The 14,963-nt window shown below is 36.8% G+C and overlaps 1 protein-coding gene across 5 annotated transcripts in view; it reads left to right on the top strand.

Annotated features, from left to right (window-relative positions):
* The window catches only part of NCKAP1 (NCK associated protein 1), a 115,341-nt gene that overhangs the window by 37,972 nt on the left and 62,406 nt on the right, over positions 1-14,963 (top strand). For 3 of the 5 annotated variants that reach the window (XM_048868888.2, XM_048868886.2, XM_048868891.2), the window contains 8 exons: positions 1,462-1,554; positions 1,793-1,849; positions 5,294-5,436; positions 5,526-5,616; positions 6,672-6,809; positions 7,847-7,895; positions 10,088-10,244; positions 11,937-11,993. In XM_048868888.2, coding sequence (XP_048724845.1) covers positions 1,462-1,554; positions 1,793-1,849; positions 5,294-5,436; positions 5,526-5,616; positions 6,672-6,809; positions 7,847-7,895; positions 10,088-10,244; positions 11,937-11,993 — 785 coding nt within the window. The remainder of the gene's footprint in view (positions 1-1,461; positions 1,555-1,792; positions 1,850-5,293; positions 5,437-5,525; positions 5,617-6,671; positions 6,810-7,846; positions 7,896-10,087; positions 10,245-11,936; positions 11,994-14,963) is intronic. The other 2 variants (XM_048868890.2, XM_048868887.2) reach the window with 1 other exon arrangement.

Raw genomic sequence — 14,963 nt, 5'->3', positions numbered from 1 at the left:
GTTTTCAAGCTTCTGTTTTGAAAATTAAAGTTATTACCATTGTATTCTAAGCTATTTAGAGTACATATTTCTTGTCATCTTGTGCTTTTTAATATCTTGCTTTAAGTATAGCCTAGAGCATCCCAAAGGGTCCTAGGGCATATTAGTCATCTTTATTTGTTGCTGAAATGAAACAAATGCTTCCATGACGATTTAGAGCTGTTCTGAAGAAAGAATTTTGTATGCTGAATGTAACAGCCATCTGCTTCTCTTCTTATGCAAAAAAGCACTATGGGATTTCCAATAACTCCGGAGGTTCCCAGGACCATAGTTTGTCTCATCCCCATAGCACCTCCAGCTGTACTTAATCTTATCTTCTTTACGCAGTATTGGGATACTGGTTCAGTAGAGTTAGAGGGAAAAGTAATTTGCTGAATCACCAATGCCACTTGCAGTGATACCTACTGTATACCTTGGTAACTTCAAACCCTGGTTAGTTTGAGATCGGATGGAATTGCAGCAAAACATGTCTGTCTGTCTGTCTCTCTCCCCCCCCACACACACACCCAGAAATGCTGTAATATAGGTGAACAGAGCATCTGCTAAGTAACTGACAACAAATTTTCTGTTATACTTGTGAGCTACAGTTATTTAGTAGTTATGATCATTGCTAGAGTTAATTTGGAAAAGCCTGGAAATCAGTGAAAAATATTCTTTGAAAATACAACTAGCTGTCATTGTCTCAATTTAAAAAAAGTTAATGCGAATTACTTTTATGCCTTTGTATTCACATTTGCCTCTTCCATTTATCCACCAGTGTCTAACGCTAGTGTTTTGCTTCTTTTTCATTTCTTTGTTGTTGTTTTTGTTGCTTTCGTTTTAATGTATTGTGTTTTATATAGAACTGGTCAAAGAACCGTTACTGTATTTTATGTTTGTATCTACATTTTATTTTGCATGCTTAACGTGGCTTTGCCTGGATATTCTTTTTGGTAAGTTCAGAATTTAAAAGCATATTGTTTTTTCTGTAGTAAAACTTGTAAATTCTGCCACCTTTTCTCCCACCTCAAGTAATCTGTCATTATTTTTGTCATACTGACTTGTGCTCATTTACTGTTGTTCCTTTGCTAATTACACATATGATAACACTTCTTTCTTAACATTTTCCCAATTTTGTCTCTAGCTGCACTAAACAATGACTTCAATACTAATGTGTACTAATTTGGCTTTAATCTTAAAACTAATAATAGCCAGTGGCTATTAAAGTGGTCAGTCTTCGGTGTTTTCTATTACTGTATGTCTACAAAAAACCCAAATGAATGCAAAAGAACCTCAGTCTTAGAAAAACGTATATTTTCTTGCATAGCAAGCTTAGTGGTTCATCTGTGCCTCACAGGTATTTTATTGCTGTCATTTTTTTCTAGCTAGTTTTTTTAATGATCTGGTGAGAACAGCATACATGCATTTGTGTTTCTTTTACAGCAACAGCTTGCTCAGCTACAGAAGGAAAAATCAGAGATTCTGAAGAATCTGGCTTTGTATTACTTCACATTTGTTGATGTTATGGAATTTAAGGTAAGGCATGGCAAATACAACTCAGATGACTATGAGAATTGATGTTGCAGTAATTCATGTGTCATCAGATAAGTCTCCTATCAAATCTATTTTTGCAGTAGTATATCGTATATAATGAAATAGCTGCTTTTCTAGTTTTGTATTTTATAGACTCAGTGTGTTCTATTTCTTTGGCAGTATATATTAACATAATTGTTTAAGATCTCTAAACTAAAATAAAGAATTTTTCTTTTGTAAGGACCATGTTTGTGAGCTGCTGAATACTATTGATGTTTGCCAAGTCTTCTTTGATATTGTAAGTTTCTCATTTTTACAAAATATTTTAAATAAGCTTTCAAATACCATTAGAAACTAAAAATGGTAACTACATGTAGGAAAAGAGAAATATTTTTTGCGTTTACTCAGTTTCTGCAAAATCCTTCACCATTTTCATACATTTACAAGTATAACTAACTTTTCAGAGTAGCAGCCGTGTTAGTCTGTATTCGCAAAAAGAAAAGGAGTACTTATAGCACCTTAGAGACTAACAAATTTATTTGAGCATAAGCTTTCACGTCAAGGTTCCTTCCCCACTCTGAACTCTAGGGTACAGATGTGGGGACCTGCATGAAAAGTTCCTCAGCTTACTTTTACCAGCTTAGGTTAAAACTTCCCCAAGGTACAAACTATTTTACCCTTTGACCTTGGACTTTCGGTGCCACCACCAAACATCTAACCGGGTTTCTGGGAAAGAGTTGTTTGGAAACGTCTTTCCACCCAAAATCCTCCCAACCCTTGCACCCCACTTCCTGGGGAAGGTTTGGTAAAAATCCTCACCAGTTTGCATAGGTGACCACAGACCCATACTCTTGGATCTTAAGAACAACGAAAAAGCATTCGGTTTCTGAAAAGAAGAATTTTAATAGAAGTAAAAAGAATCACCTCTGTAAAATCAGGACGGTAAATACCTTACAAAGTAATTAGATTCAAAACATAGAGAATCCCTCTAGGCAAAACCTTAAGTTACAAAAAGACACAAAGACAAGAAATTCCATTCCTTTCAGCATAGCTAATTTCCTCAGCATTTAAAGAAATCATAATCTAAGACATATCTAGCTAGATTACTTACTAAGTTCTAAGACTTCATTCCTGTTCTGTCCCCGGCAAAAGCATTACCCAGACAGACCCTTTGTTTTTCCCCCCCTCCAGCTTTGAAAGTATCTTGTCTCCTCATTGGTCATTATGAAGTGAGCTGTAGCTCACGAAAGCTTATGTTCGAATAAATTTTTAGTCTCTAAGGTGCCACAAGTATTCCTTTTCTTTTTATAACTTTTCAGAATTTTAATATGCTTTAGAATAGTCACAAGCTAGAAAATTGATATACTAACAAAAAATTTGTTAACATATTTATAGCATGGTTTTATGACTGTAGGCTTGTGTATGACCTAGTCAGGCTAATTTTATTTTAAATTGTGGATCTTTATTATGCCCACAACTTAACTACCAAGGCATTAAAGACCAGCTTACTTTTTAACAAAACCACTTTTGATCAATGGCTACAGCATTGTCAGCCACTAATGATACACAGCTACATATCTCTTGTCGCACTGATTCTACAAGTTCATTGTCTGCTTGATTAATTATTGTCAGGTGAATGCTTGGAGCTGCTTGATCCTCAGACAACAGAAATATTTCTGGTGTCACATGGTGTTTCATTTTTCTTTTTCTCTTTCCTTTATATACACCAGTGCAGCTACACTAGTGGCTAAAATTCCAGTGTAGAAAAAGCTAAAAAAGAAAATCCATTTCCCTTACAACTTTTCCTTTTGGCTTCTGCCTCATCAATCAATTAGAATTATTTGAGGTTGTCAACCAGCATGAGAACAAGGGTGATCCAGTGAGTATAGTCTACTTGGACTTTCAGAAAGCCTTTGACAAAGTCCCTCACCAAAGGCTCTTAAGCAAAGTAAGCAGTCATGGAATAAGCTGGAGCGTCCTCTCATGGATCAGTAAATTATTAAAAGATAGGAAGCAAAGGGTAGGAATATACATGATCAGTTTTCACGGTGGTGAGCAGAAATAGCTTGGTCTCTCAAGGGTCTGCAGTGGTACCTGCTCTGATCAACATATTCTTAAAAGATATGGAAGAGAGGGTGAATAGTGAGATGGCAAAATTTCCAGACGATACAACATTACTCAAGATAAGATAATTAAATCCAAAGTTGACTGTGAAGAGTTACCAAGGGATCTCACAAAACTGGATGGATGGGGAACAAAATGGGAGATGATACTCAGTGTTGATAAGTGCAAAGTAATGCACACTGGAAAAAAGAATGCCAACTATACATAGAAAATGATGGCACTAAATTAGCCGTTACCACTCAATAAAGAAATCTTGACATCATTGTGGATAGTTTTCTGTAAATGTCTGCTCAATGTGCAGCAGCGGTCAAAAAAGCTAACAATATTAGGAACCATTAAGGTAGGTAATAAGTCAAAAATATCATGTCACTATATCAATCTATGGTACGCCCACACCTTGAATACTGCATGCTGTTCTGGTTGCCTCATCTCAAAAAAGATATATTACAATTAGAAAAGGTACAGAAAAGGTCAGCAAAATTATTAGCATTATGGACAAATTAAAAAGAGTGGGACTGTTCAGCTTGGAATGTAGACTGTTGGGGGGGGGGGGGCATGATAGAGGCCTATAAAATAATGAATGTTATGGAGAAAGTGAATAGGGGAGTATATTTACCCCTTCACATAACACAAGACCTAGGGGTCACTTGATTAAAGTTAAGAGGCAGCAGGTTTAAAACAAACTTAAAGAGGTTCTTCACACAACACACATTCAGCCTGTGGAACTCATTGCCACGATGTGTTGTGAATGCCCGAAGTATAACTGGATTAAAAAAAGAATGAGAGAAGTTAATGGAGGATAGGTCCATTGATGGCTGTTAGGTCAGGGACACAAACCCATATTCTGGGTGTCCCTAAACGGCCAGCTGTCAGAAGCTGGGACTAGACAACAGGGGATGTCTCAGGTAAAATTGCATGTTCTGTTCATTCCCTCTGAAGCATTGGGCACTGATTGCTGTCAGAAGGCAGGACACTGGGCTAGATGGACCATTGGTCTGACCCAGTATGGCTGTCCTTAATTTTGGCTTTCATTCTTGACACTTATAATGTTGTCATTTCACTGGTTCAGTAGTCATTAGTCTTTTAGGACTGGCAAACTTGGATTTATAATGTAACAAAAAAGCACAGATGAACCCTTTCAGGGGATCTTTATATGTCATTAGGATTCAAAATGGTGGTAGAAGCCAAATTTTTGTCCTTTGCAGGCCAACTTTTAAAATACAATAAAGTTTATAGAATGTAAGACAAAACACATTCACATTTTGATTGATTGTTTTGTAATTTCAGAGCAAAATTATTTTCCAGGTTTTTTTCATTCCTTACACAGAATATAACAGGTACTCACTAACACCCTGATGCTGCAAAGATGTATATGCTTATCTTCAAGCATTTTGAGTTGTCCCACTGATTTAAGTGCTTGAATTAAGCTTGTTCATAAGCGTTGAAGAAAAATAAGACCTACACTTTTGGCATAAAAAAACACTAGAATTAAGTGCTAATAATACTTGAGTATGATTTAGGTTTTTTCACTGGAGCATGTATGTGTATAATAATATTTTTGCTACTGAAGGTCTTCAGAATGGAAAAAAACCTGTACCCATTTGTACTTTATCTCTAGACTGTAAACTTTGATTTAACAAAGAACTACCTAGATTTGATTATAACCTACACAACACTAATGATACTGCTGTCTCGAATTGAGGAAAGGAAGGCAATCATTGGATTGTACAATTATGCTCATGAAATGACGCATGGAGCAAGGTAAAAATCCATTGTGTATTTTTTAAAAAATTGTATTTTTTTACATGATTTTGTCTACAGCGGGGTAAATTATTTGTTGTGCTTTTCAGTGATAGAGAATATCCACGTCTTGGCCAGATGATTGTGGATTATGAGAATCCTTTAAAGAAGATGATGGAGGAATTTGTACCTCACAGCAAGGTATGTTTGAATACTTTTCACAGGTTCATAATCATTGCTGGTTGAAAGAAGCATGTGTGTGAAAGCAAATTTACAGGTTGTAAGACTACTATTTTTTAAAAAAAAAATCTCTAGGGAATTAAATTGTTGATTTAGTAGATATATGAATAGAGTGAGACAATTTATAAACTTCACCAAACCACCCCTCTGCCTTCCAGGAAAAAAACTAAACCAAAACTGGTTAAGCTTTTTGACTGTGTAACAGATATACAACTTACTGTTCATTTGTAGTATGGTAGCCTAGAGACCCCATTCAGGTTGAGTACTCCAGTGTGCTGCCTTCATACATCAACACAGTAAGACCCAGCCCTATAGAATTTATAGTTAATTTTTAGATGAGATGGAAAAAGTGAGCTTAATCTGTAGGGGAGAATTGGCTGGCAGGACCAGAGTAACTGGCTGCTTAGGTGAACTAATGAAAAACTTGATAAATCCAATTTTATTTTTGTTCACTCATGTATGTAAAATAAAAATCCTCTGCCCTTGTCTTTTCATTTTATTTTAATGTCATCTACCCAAATTCCTTGTATTTTTAAAACAGTTTTCTAGTTTTCCATTATTAAAAAACCAGTACCTCATTTCTTCTGTGTGAGCAGAAACTGGCTTTAGGGTTTAGTGTAGTGTTTAGCCTCAAATATTTTAGTAGACAATTGTGATTATTGCAAGAATGGATGTAAAATACCAAGTGGTTAGTGATTAGTTAGTTATTATGCAAGGTTACATCCAGGCCAGCATCAGACATTAGCTGTTCAAGCTGCTCAAAATAGCAATTATTTCATGGTGGTTGCCATTGTCATTAGCTGTTCAAGCTGCTGAAAATAGCAAGTATTTGGCTGGTTGCTATTAAAAGAGAATACTGTACTAATAAAGTAGAATAGTTTCTAACAATGTCTAGATATTATTACTGTACAAGAAGACATACAATGAAGTACATATCTTAGATATTTGCTAAATTAAACAAAGCATTTGGTCTTGCAGAATTCTTCTAACTAAATATTGTTTTTCTTACTTCCTAGTCCCTTTCAGATGCTCTAATTTCACTCCAGATGGTCTATCCCCGAAGAAATCTGTCAGCTGACCAGTGGCGGAATGCACAACTATTGAGCCTCATCAGTGCCCCGAGTACAATGCTTAATCCTGCACAGTCGGACACAGTATGACATTTTACCTTGAGTAATACAGTAGTATTAAATGAGTTTTTCTGTGAAATAATTTAATTGTATATATATTTAATATAGGATTACGTATTATTGGATTAAACTGTTTAATTCGCTGTCTAGAATTTAGCTTTTCTAGGCCATTTTTGAGCTAATAATCACTTTGGTTACACTTGAGTATTTACACCTGCAGTGCAGAATGGAATTAATTACCTATTTAATTGTAAGACATCCTTTGTCGTAACGTTACCTCTGTCCCCAGTTCTTGGTAATTTTTCTCTGAAGGAAAATATTGTGCATTTTATTGGGTGGGGAGGGCAGGGGATAGAATTTTTATATCGTGTCTAGGGTGTTGATAGGGAAACAGACGGAACATCAGACTCAAGATTTTTTCAAAAGTGAGCCGTGACTTCGGATGCCTCTGTTTTCGGGTGCACATTTAGCACTTTGTAAAAAAATCAGCCCCCTTCTAGGTGTCAAGTTGGGCACTCAGAAATAGTCACCCAAAGTTACTAGTCACTTTTGAAAATCTTAACTAAGAAATATTAGTTAGATATCCTTATAAAAGGTTCTGCATTGGTTTGTTTAATTTTCCATGTTACCTTGTGCTCTGGAAATTTAATTTCCTAAATTGTAATGTGGGGTTGGGTTTTTTTGAGATTATAAAAAACGGACAATTGTTTATCATTTTGCTCAAGAGACTTGAGACAAAAGTGTATGTCACACTTACCAGGAATTAGAAACTGATTTTAAACTCAGTAGGCTTTTTTGTATCTGAAAAGAGTTCAGTCTCTGTAAAATATGTAAGACTTTATTGATGCTTAAGCATCAGCTAAGTTAAAAGCAATTTAGTAAACATAAGCAATCTTCTTTGTTCTTGATATTAGGGTAATATGTCCTGACAGGCTTTGTGAGGACAAACCTTATTAAGTTGTTGCTTTTGTGTAAAAAGCTATATTCTGTAAAAATGTATTCATTAGAAATTTTTTTTTACTATGTATTATTAGTTTATTACAAATTATTCTTTCCAATAGATGCCATGTGAATACCTCTCTCTAGATGCAATGGAAAAATGGATTATTTGTAAGTACAACTTTAAGAGAGTGTGCTTTTTTAAGTTGTTTTACTTCTATAAAGTGCCTGTTTTCAGAATGCTGTACTAAAGCAATTATATTCTGTAGAATGTGGCTTGACTAGACCCTATAGATCCTTTAATTTATACAGTAACAGTATATCATGCTTTTGTATGTTTTTAAAAATTAGTTTATAGCATATATTTTGTGACTGTACATTTGTTTTTGAGTTATTTTTATTAGTGATAATTTAAGCAGTGCCATTAACTAACATACCGATGACATTTTGGTCATTCGTTGCTATACTAGAAAATAAGGTGCGTATACTGTTATGCTATCTAGAGTGGCTCGCAACTGAGAGTGCCAATTTCAGGTCAGACTGTCAGAAAACAGGGCCGACACCCCAAACTGGTGGTATATTCTATAATTAGATTTCACCAAACCAGTAACAAATGTAAACTCCTTGAGCACTATATCAGTCTTACCATGGAGACACAGACAGTCCCCGTAAGCTCTCCTACCCATCTTGCCACCCAGACAAACTGGATTTAGTGACAGGTTTCAGAGGAACAGCCGTGTTAGTCTGTATTCGCAAAAAGAAAAGGAGTACTTGTGGCACCTTAGAGACTAACCAATTTATTTGAGCATGAGCTTTCGTGAGCTACAGCTCACTTCATCACTTCATCATGATGAAGTGAGCTGTAGCTCACGAAAGCTCATGCTCAAATAAATTGGTTAGTCTCTAAGGTGCCACAAGTACTCCTTTTCTTTTTGGATTTAGTGAATAATGGTCACATAAACCACAAATCACATCACATTAGGTTACTCCAATCCCAGAGGATCAATCGCTTACCCCAGATCAGTTTGGTACTCTGGATGTCACATCAAAGACAATGCTGGCAGCCAGTTCTCTAGTAAACTAATTCAAGATTTATTAGCTAAGAAAAGAAATGAGTTACTGATAGTTTAAAGCAGGCAAAATACATTAAAAGGTGAGACCAAGTTTGTAAATCCAAAATGATATCAGAGATATAGTGATCTGTTAGTTTTCCAAAAGTCTTTCAGGGTTACCCAGAATAACTCTGGGGATCTCTTCTTGTCCAGATATTCTACTCTGTTGGAATCCAAGCAGTCCAGAGATGAAGAATCATTCCTCTGAATCAGTAATTGTATTTTCTTTCCTCAGATAACACTTTCTGACAAGTGTTTCTACTCACTGCCTGGCTCCTTGCTTTGAAATTAGCATTTCCTGTTACAGCCATTAAGTCCTTCATTAACATTTCACAAGGTTTCTTTGAGCAGTAACTTCAGTTACAGGGTTATACATAAATGGAAATATTAGTAATAGCAAACAACAATCCTTCATTAGTTTAGTACATTTTCATCTTAACACTAATATACACTTTTGATCTAGGGTTAATTAGTTACATGAGTATACATAATGTAATACAATAGAAATCAACAGGTTATAGATAAGTGAAGACAATACTGTTAACATTTCTTTTGAACTAAACTATTTACACAAGTTAATTGACCTGATTACACTACAATACCTTTTGACACTCCTCCTTTGATTTCTTTCAGCATATCTGTGAATTAGCCTGCAGCCCAGTCCTGAGCTGACACCTGGGTAGACCGTGTCACATATACAACTATACATAAAATCAGAACAGGAGTACTTGTCGCACCTTAGTAAGAAGATATAGATAGATAGGTATACATACACATACACACAGACATACAGAGAACACGAAAAGGTGGAGTAAGAGGTTAATCAATTAAGATGAGCTATTATCAGCAGGAGAAAAAAATGAGCTCATTTTTTTTCTCCTGCTGATAATTGCTCATCTTAATTAATTAGCCTTTTCCTCCACCTTTTCGTGTTCTCTGTATGTATATGTATATATACAATCTTCTTACTGTATGTTGCATTCTGTGCAGCCGATGAAGTGGGCTGTAGCCCGTGAAAGCTTATGCTCAAATAAATTTGTTAGTCTCTAAGATGCCACAAGTACTCCTGTTCTGTTTGCGGATACAGACTAACGCGGCTACTACTCTGAAACCTATACATGAAATCAATATATTAAAAACTATTGGTTTGGCAGTTGGCCACAGTAGTCCATTCAGTAGTTCAGGTTCTCATGTTGTCTTTGTATTTCTGCTCTGTGATATTTTACATCCATCTTGAATTTTCTTTTGAAGTTGGGTTTATTTTGTGCCATGGAATCCTGAATAGTGATGTTACAGCATTGAACCTTTGGAAACTCGCTCTTCAAAGCAGTTCTTGCCTGTCTCTATTTCGAGATGAAGTTTTCCATATTCACAAAGCTGCAGAAGACTTGTTTGTGAACATAAGAGGGTATGGTATTTTCATGAATGTATTGTGTTAGCAAACTGTCTTCATTGCTGATAATGGAGTTAGCACAGGGCTAGAATAACAATTTGTCTGTCAGTATGAGAATTATATAACAGCTTTGATTAATAGTTTTAGAATATGGAAATACTGTTGGAGGGGAAGTAGGAGGATAAATTCTCATGGCTGTTTCATTATCACCATTATGGAAAAAGATTAACAAATTTTATGTCCGGAGCTTGTAAGTTTTCATGACAGTTTTGCAAAGGTGAGCTGTTCCATGGTTGGAAGGTCTGAAATAGAAACTTTTTCCTTTTTTTCTGAATGTATTTTTCTAATCCCTCACTGTTTAGAATGTTACATGTATCTTAAGATCATGTTAAGTAGTACTGAAAATACAATGAAATGTAGAGATTTTATCTAAAAAATTGGCACTTACTGAAAACCTATTTTATATACACACACACACACACACACAGATTTTTGTATATATTATTTGATAATTTGTTAGATAAGTTTTTTGCCATAGGTACTCATCTTTCAGAGATACTAGAAATGCAAAAACAAAACAAGCCCCCCCATCCCAAACTGGGCTTTAGTTCCTAAATTGAGCACTTGTTTTTGGAATGCTTTTAGTCCTTGTACATACATCTGTAGAGGGCTGGATCAAAATTGCATAGTGTGTTCCAGGGATTTTGTTTAAATGTACCATTGCTTGAACAGTTGATTAGAAAATTATGCATCTGCCTGCTGGATGAAAGTTCTGCATGCAGATTTTCAGTATTTACAACATTTAGGCTACGTACACATTATAGCTCAGGTCGGTATAAGCTATGTTGCTCAGAAGTGTGAATATGCCACCCCATTAGCGACCTCCATTAGCAACCTACATTACACTGACCTAGGTGCTGGTGTAGACAGTACTATGTCGGTGGTGGGAAAGCTTCCGCCGATGTAGCTACTGCTGCTCATAGGAGTAATTAAGTCAACAGGAGATCTCTCTCTCATTGGAAGCGTCTGCAATAGCATTGGTGCTGCTGTAAGCTCTGTAGTATAGCCATAGCCTTAGCTTAAACCATAGACTGCTTCTTCTCCGTGCATGAACTGACGGATTCTTATTCTGAGTATTGCCTTCTTTATTTCATGTCAGTTCAGACATGATTTGGCAGCTGATCTGTCAAGCAGCAAGAGTTAATGTAACTGTATTCTGTGGGTTTTCAAAAGGTGTCAGAGGGTCATGATCACTGTGCCCTATCCATGCTGATAAACAGGAGGGATTCTGGTGGTGTGGGGGGAAGGTATAGAGGATGAGGAATCTTAGTTATTTGCAAGCTACAGCTGTCTGCAACAGGTTTTGCAATATCAGCCATTAAAATATTGAAATTCAGTATTTCACAGTGAGGAAGGAAGCATCACAATACATTTTAATGATTTTTAAAGGTCTGTCAAATAAGGCTAAAAAATACATATAAAATATGTAAAAACACAGAAAACTGAGATCTCGATTAAGGATGGGTGTTTCCTGTTACTGTCCAGTGGCTCATCTCATTAACCAGAGCAAGGTAGTCCTTGGGCAACATGGGCTGTTTGCTAAAGGCAAATTCCCTTTGCTGTGGAACTACAGAAAGTATAGGGCCCTAGCTATTGCTAAGGCTGTTACCAATACTTGTTGACATTTCACTACTGTTTTTCTTGCAGCTACAACAAACGGATTAATGACATAAGAGAGTGCAAAGAAGCCGCTGTATCACATGCGTAAGTATCTTGTAGAAAACCACAGCATACTGTGATTTTTCAGATTTGAGTACTGCTTACTTTTGTAAAAAGCTTAAAACCAACAATGTTAACTGGAATTTTTTTTATATCATGAGTGCATTTAAATGGAACTTTATACTGAGCTATCCTTGTCTTACTAAGCTTATTGTTCTTAGCTTTGTTTTCTTTTTCCTGCTTGAGAGAGGTATGTTCTTGTTTACTGCTGTTTTAAAAACAAACAAACCAACCCCTTACTTGAACAAAGTCTTTGAATTGACATTTTTGTGCATGAAGTTTTCCTAAATTCAAAATCAGTTATGGGAATTGAGTTTTTCTCCTTCATATTATATCAGATCAAAATATCTTTGCATTCACTATTCCATCAAGCTTCTTCAAGAGTAAAACTATTGTAAATAAAACATGGAATGTGAAACTTTAATTTTTGAATAGTTGTAGCTGTGTAAACACTTAACAGTGGCACAGGAGCACCACTACAGTTAAGGTTGCGTCATGACCGTGTTCGGAGATGGACCTTTCTAAGTCCTTTAAAACTGACATGTTTAGTTGGATTTCTTTGAAATTTCGTGCATCTCAGGAGGTGCAAGGTAAAGTTTGTGATCCAAATTTGGAGTCATTTGAGCCAGGAGTTCTGAAGATATAATCCCTGGAAAATACTAGCCATTTAAATTTTTATTTATTTATTTGATTTATTTATTTTTTGCCTCGTGCTAGAGATGTGATGTGGGTCAAAATAGTCTCAATCTGTAATGTTTTACCCAAGGTAGTGCATGACACCCATTCTATATTTGAGGGATCCAAATGGAAAACTGATTTAAGAAAATGTATATTTTTTTGCAATACACATACTCAATACCAAAAAATAGCTAGATGGTTTCCATTCCCACGATTTTATATGTTTTAAACTACACTTTTGTAAGTGCTCTAAAATCCAAATGGCTACTCAGATTGCTGTGAAATTTGATGTGCCTCGTGGTGGCTCATGATCGCATTAGTGATTCAAATTTGGGTTCCAGAGTTGCAGCTCCCCTCCCTCCCTCTCATCCCAAAAGCATCACAGACCTCTTGGTTGCTGTGAAGTCACCCTTTAGTTAACACATCTAAAGATAAATTAATCACAAGCCCTCACCTAAAACAAAAGGATTTGCCTTGGAGTTACTGTAATTTGAGTCGTGGGTGGCAGTTTTGTTTTGGGGGAATATAAGCAAAGTATTTGGGGGAAAATGTTATATGTGAATGCTTTCTGAGAAAGGAGAGGTGTTGGGGGATAGAGGTGTGGGGGAATATAGGGAGGGGGGTGTTGAGGTCATATGGGGAGGCGAATAAATGTGGATGGATGGTAGTGGAGGTGAGAGAGGTGGGGGTGTCTGGAGACAGGTACAGCACCCCCTAGCTTGGCCAGGGTACCCCAATCTTCCTGCACCCTCCAACTGTCATTGCACCCCTACCTTCCTGCACTCCACAGCTCTGCTAGTGCACTCCTACCTTTTGCACCCCCAGTGCACCTCAACCCTCTGCTCCCCACCTGTGCCAGTGCACCCCAGCCTCCCAGTCAGCTAGTGCATCATAACCTTCTGGCATCCCAATCATCCTTCATCTCCCAACTCTCCAGTGCACCCCAACCTGTTTGCACTGCATAGCTCTGCCTGAAGGAATTAGGTATTTTTAAGAACACTTTCGTAGATACCCAAAAAGCCAGAATTCAGGAGGAAAGCCATATTGGTTAAAAAATGTGGTTTAGAGCAGAAATGAAGGCAGCTATAAAACAAACGTGTGTGTGTGTGTGTGTGTGTGAGAGAGAGAGACACACGCACACGGAAGAAAGGTGAAGTTGATAGTAATGAATATAAATCAGAAGGTAGGAACTGTAGAAAACTGATCAGAGAAGCAAAGCAATTATAGTTCTCTGAAATCATCCACTCAATGTGCAGTGGCAGTCAAAAAAGCGAACAGAATGTTGGGAATCATCAAGAAAGGGATAGATAATAAGACAGAAAATATCATATTGCCTTTATATAAATCCATGGTACGCTCACACCTTGAATACAGCATGCAGATGTGGTCGCCCCATCTCTAAAAAGGTATATTGGAATTGGAAAAGGTTCAGAAAAGGGCAACCAAAATTATTAGGGGTATAGAATGGCTTCCGTCTGAGGAGAGATTAGTAAAACTGGGACTTTTCAGATTAGAAAAGAGGCGACTAAGGTGGGATATGGTAGAGGTCTATAAAATTATGGGTGGTACGGAGAAAGTAAATAAGGAAGTGTTATTTACTCCTTCTCGCAATATAAGAACAAGGGGCCACCAAATGAAATTAATAGGTAGCAGGTTTAAAACAAACACAAGAAAGTATTTTTTCATGCATCGCACTGTCAACCTCTGGAACTCCTTGCCAGAGGGTGTTGTGAAGGCCAATACTATAGCGGGGTTCAAAAGGGAGCTAGATAGGTTCATGGAAGATAGGTCATCAATGGCTATTAGCCAGGATTGGCAGGAATGGTGTCCCTAGCCTCTGTTTGCCAGAAGCTGGGATTGGGTGACAGGGCATGGATCACTTGATGATAACCTCTCTGTTCTTTCCCTTTGGGTCACTTGCCATTGGCAACTGTCAGAGGACAGGATACTGGGCTTGGTGGACCTTTGGTCTGACCCAGTGTGGCCGTTCTTATGAACAAGGAGCAATCTGTGGCCAGTAGAGTTAAGGACAAAAAGTAGTTAAAGTATATTAAGAACAAAAATAATCCTAGCAATAGTATTAGTCCATTACTCGATAGAAATGGTAAAATTATTACTAATGCTACAAAAAACACAGATGTTAAATATTTCTGTCCTGTATTTGTGGGGTGGGGAAGATGAGGTAGTCTCATCATAACACTCTTTCCATTTCACTAGTATCTTAGGAGAAGGTTAAACAACAGCTACTAAAGTAGCATCAGCTCTAGGCAACTTGCA

The sequence above is a fragment of the Caretta caretta genome, chromosome 11, assembly GCF_965140235.1.
Source record: "Caretta caretta isolate rCarCar2 chromosome 11, rCarCar1.hap1, whole genome shotgun sequence".
Taxonomy (NCBI): Eukaryota; Metazoa; Chordata; order Testudines; family Cheloniidae; genus Caretta; species Caretta caretta.
Note: the sequence above shows the minus strand (reverse complement) of the source record. Positions and strands in the feature narration are given on the sequence as shown.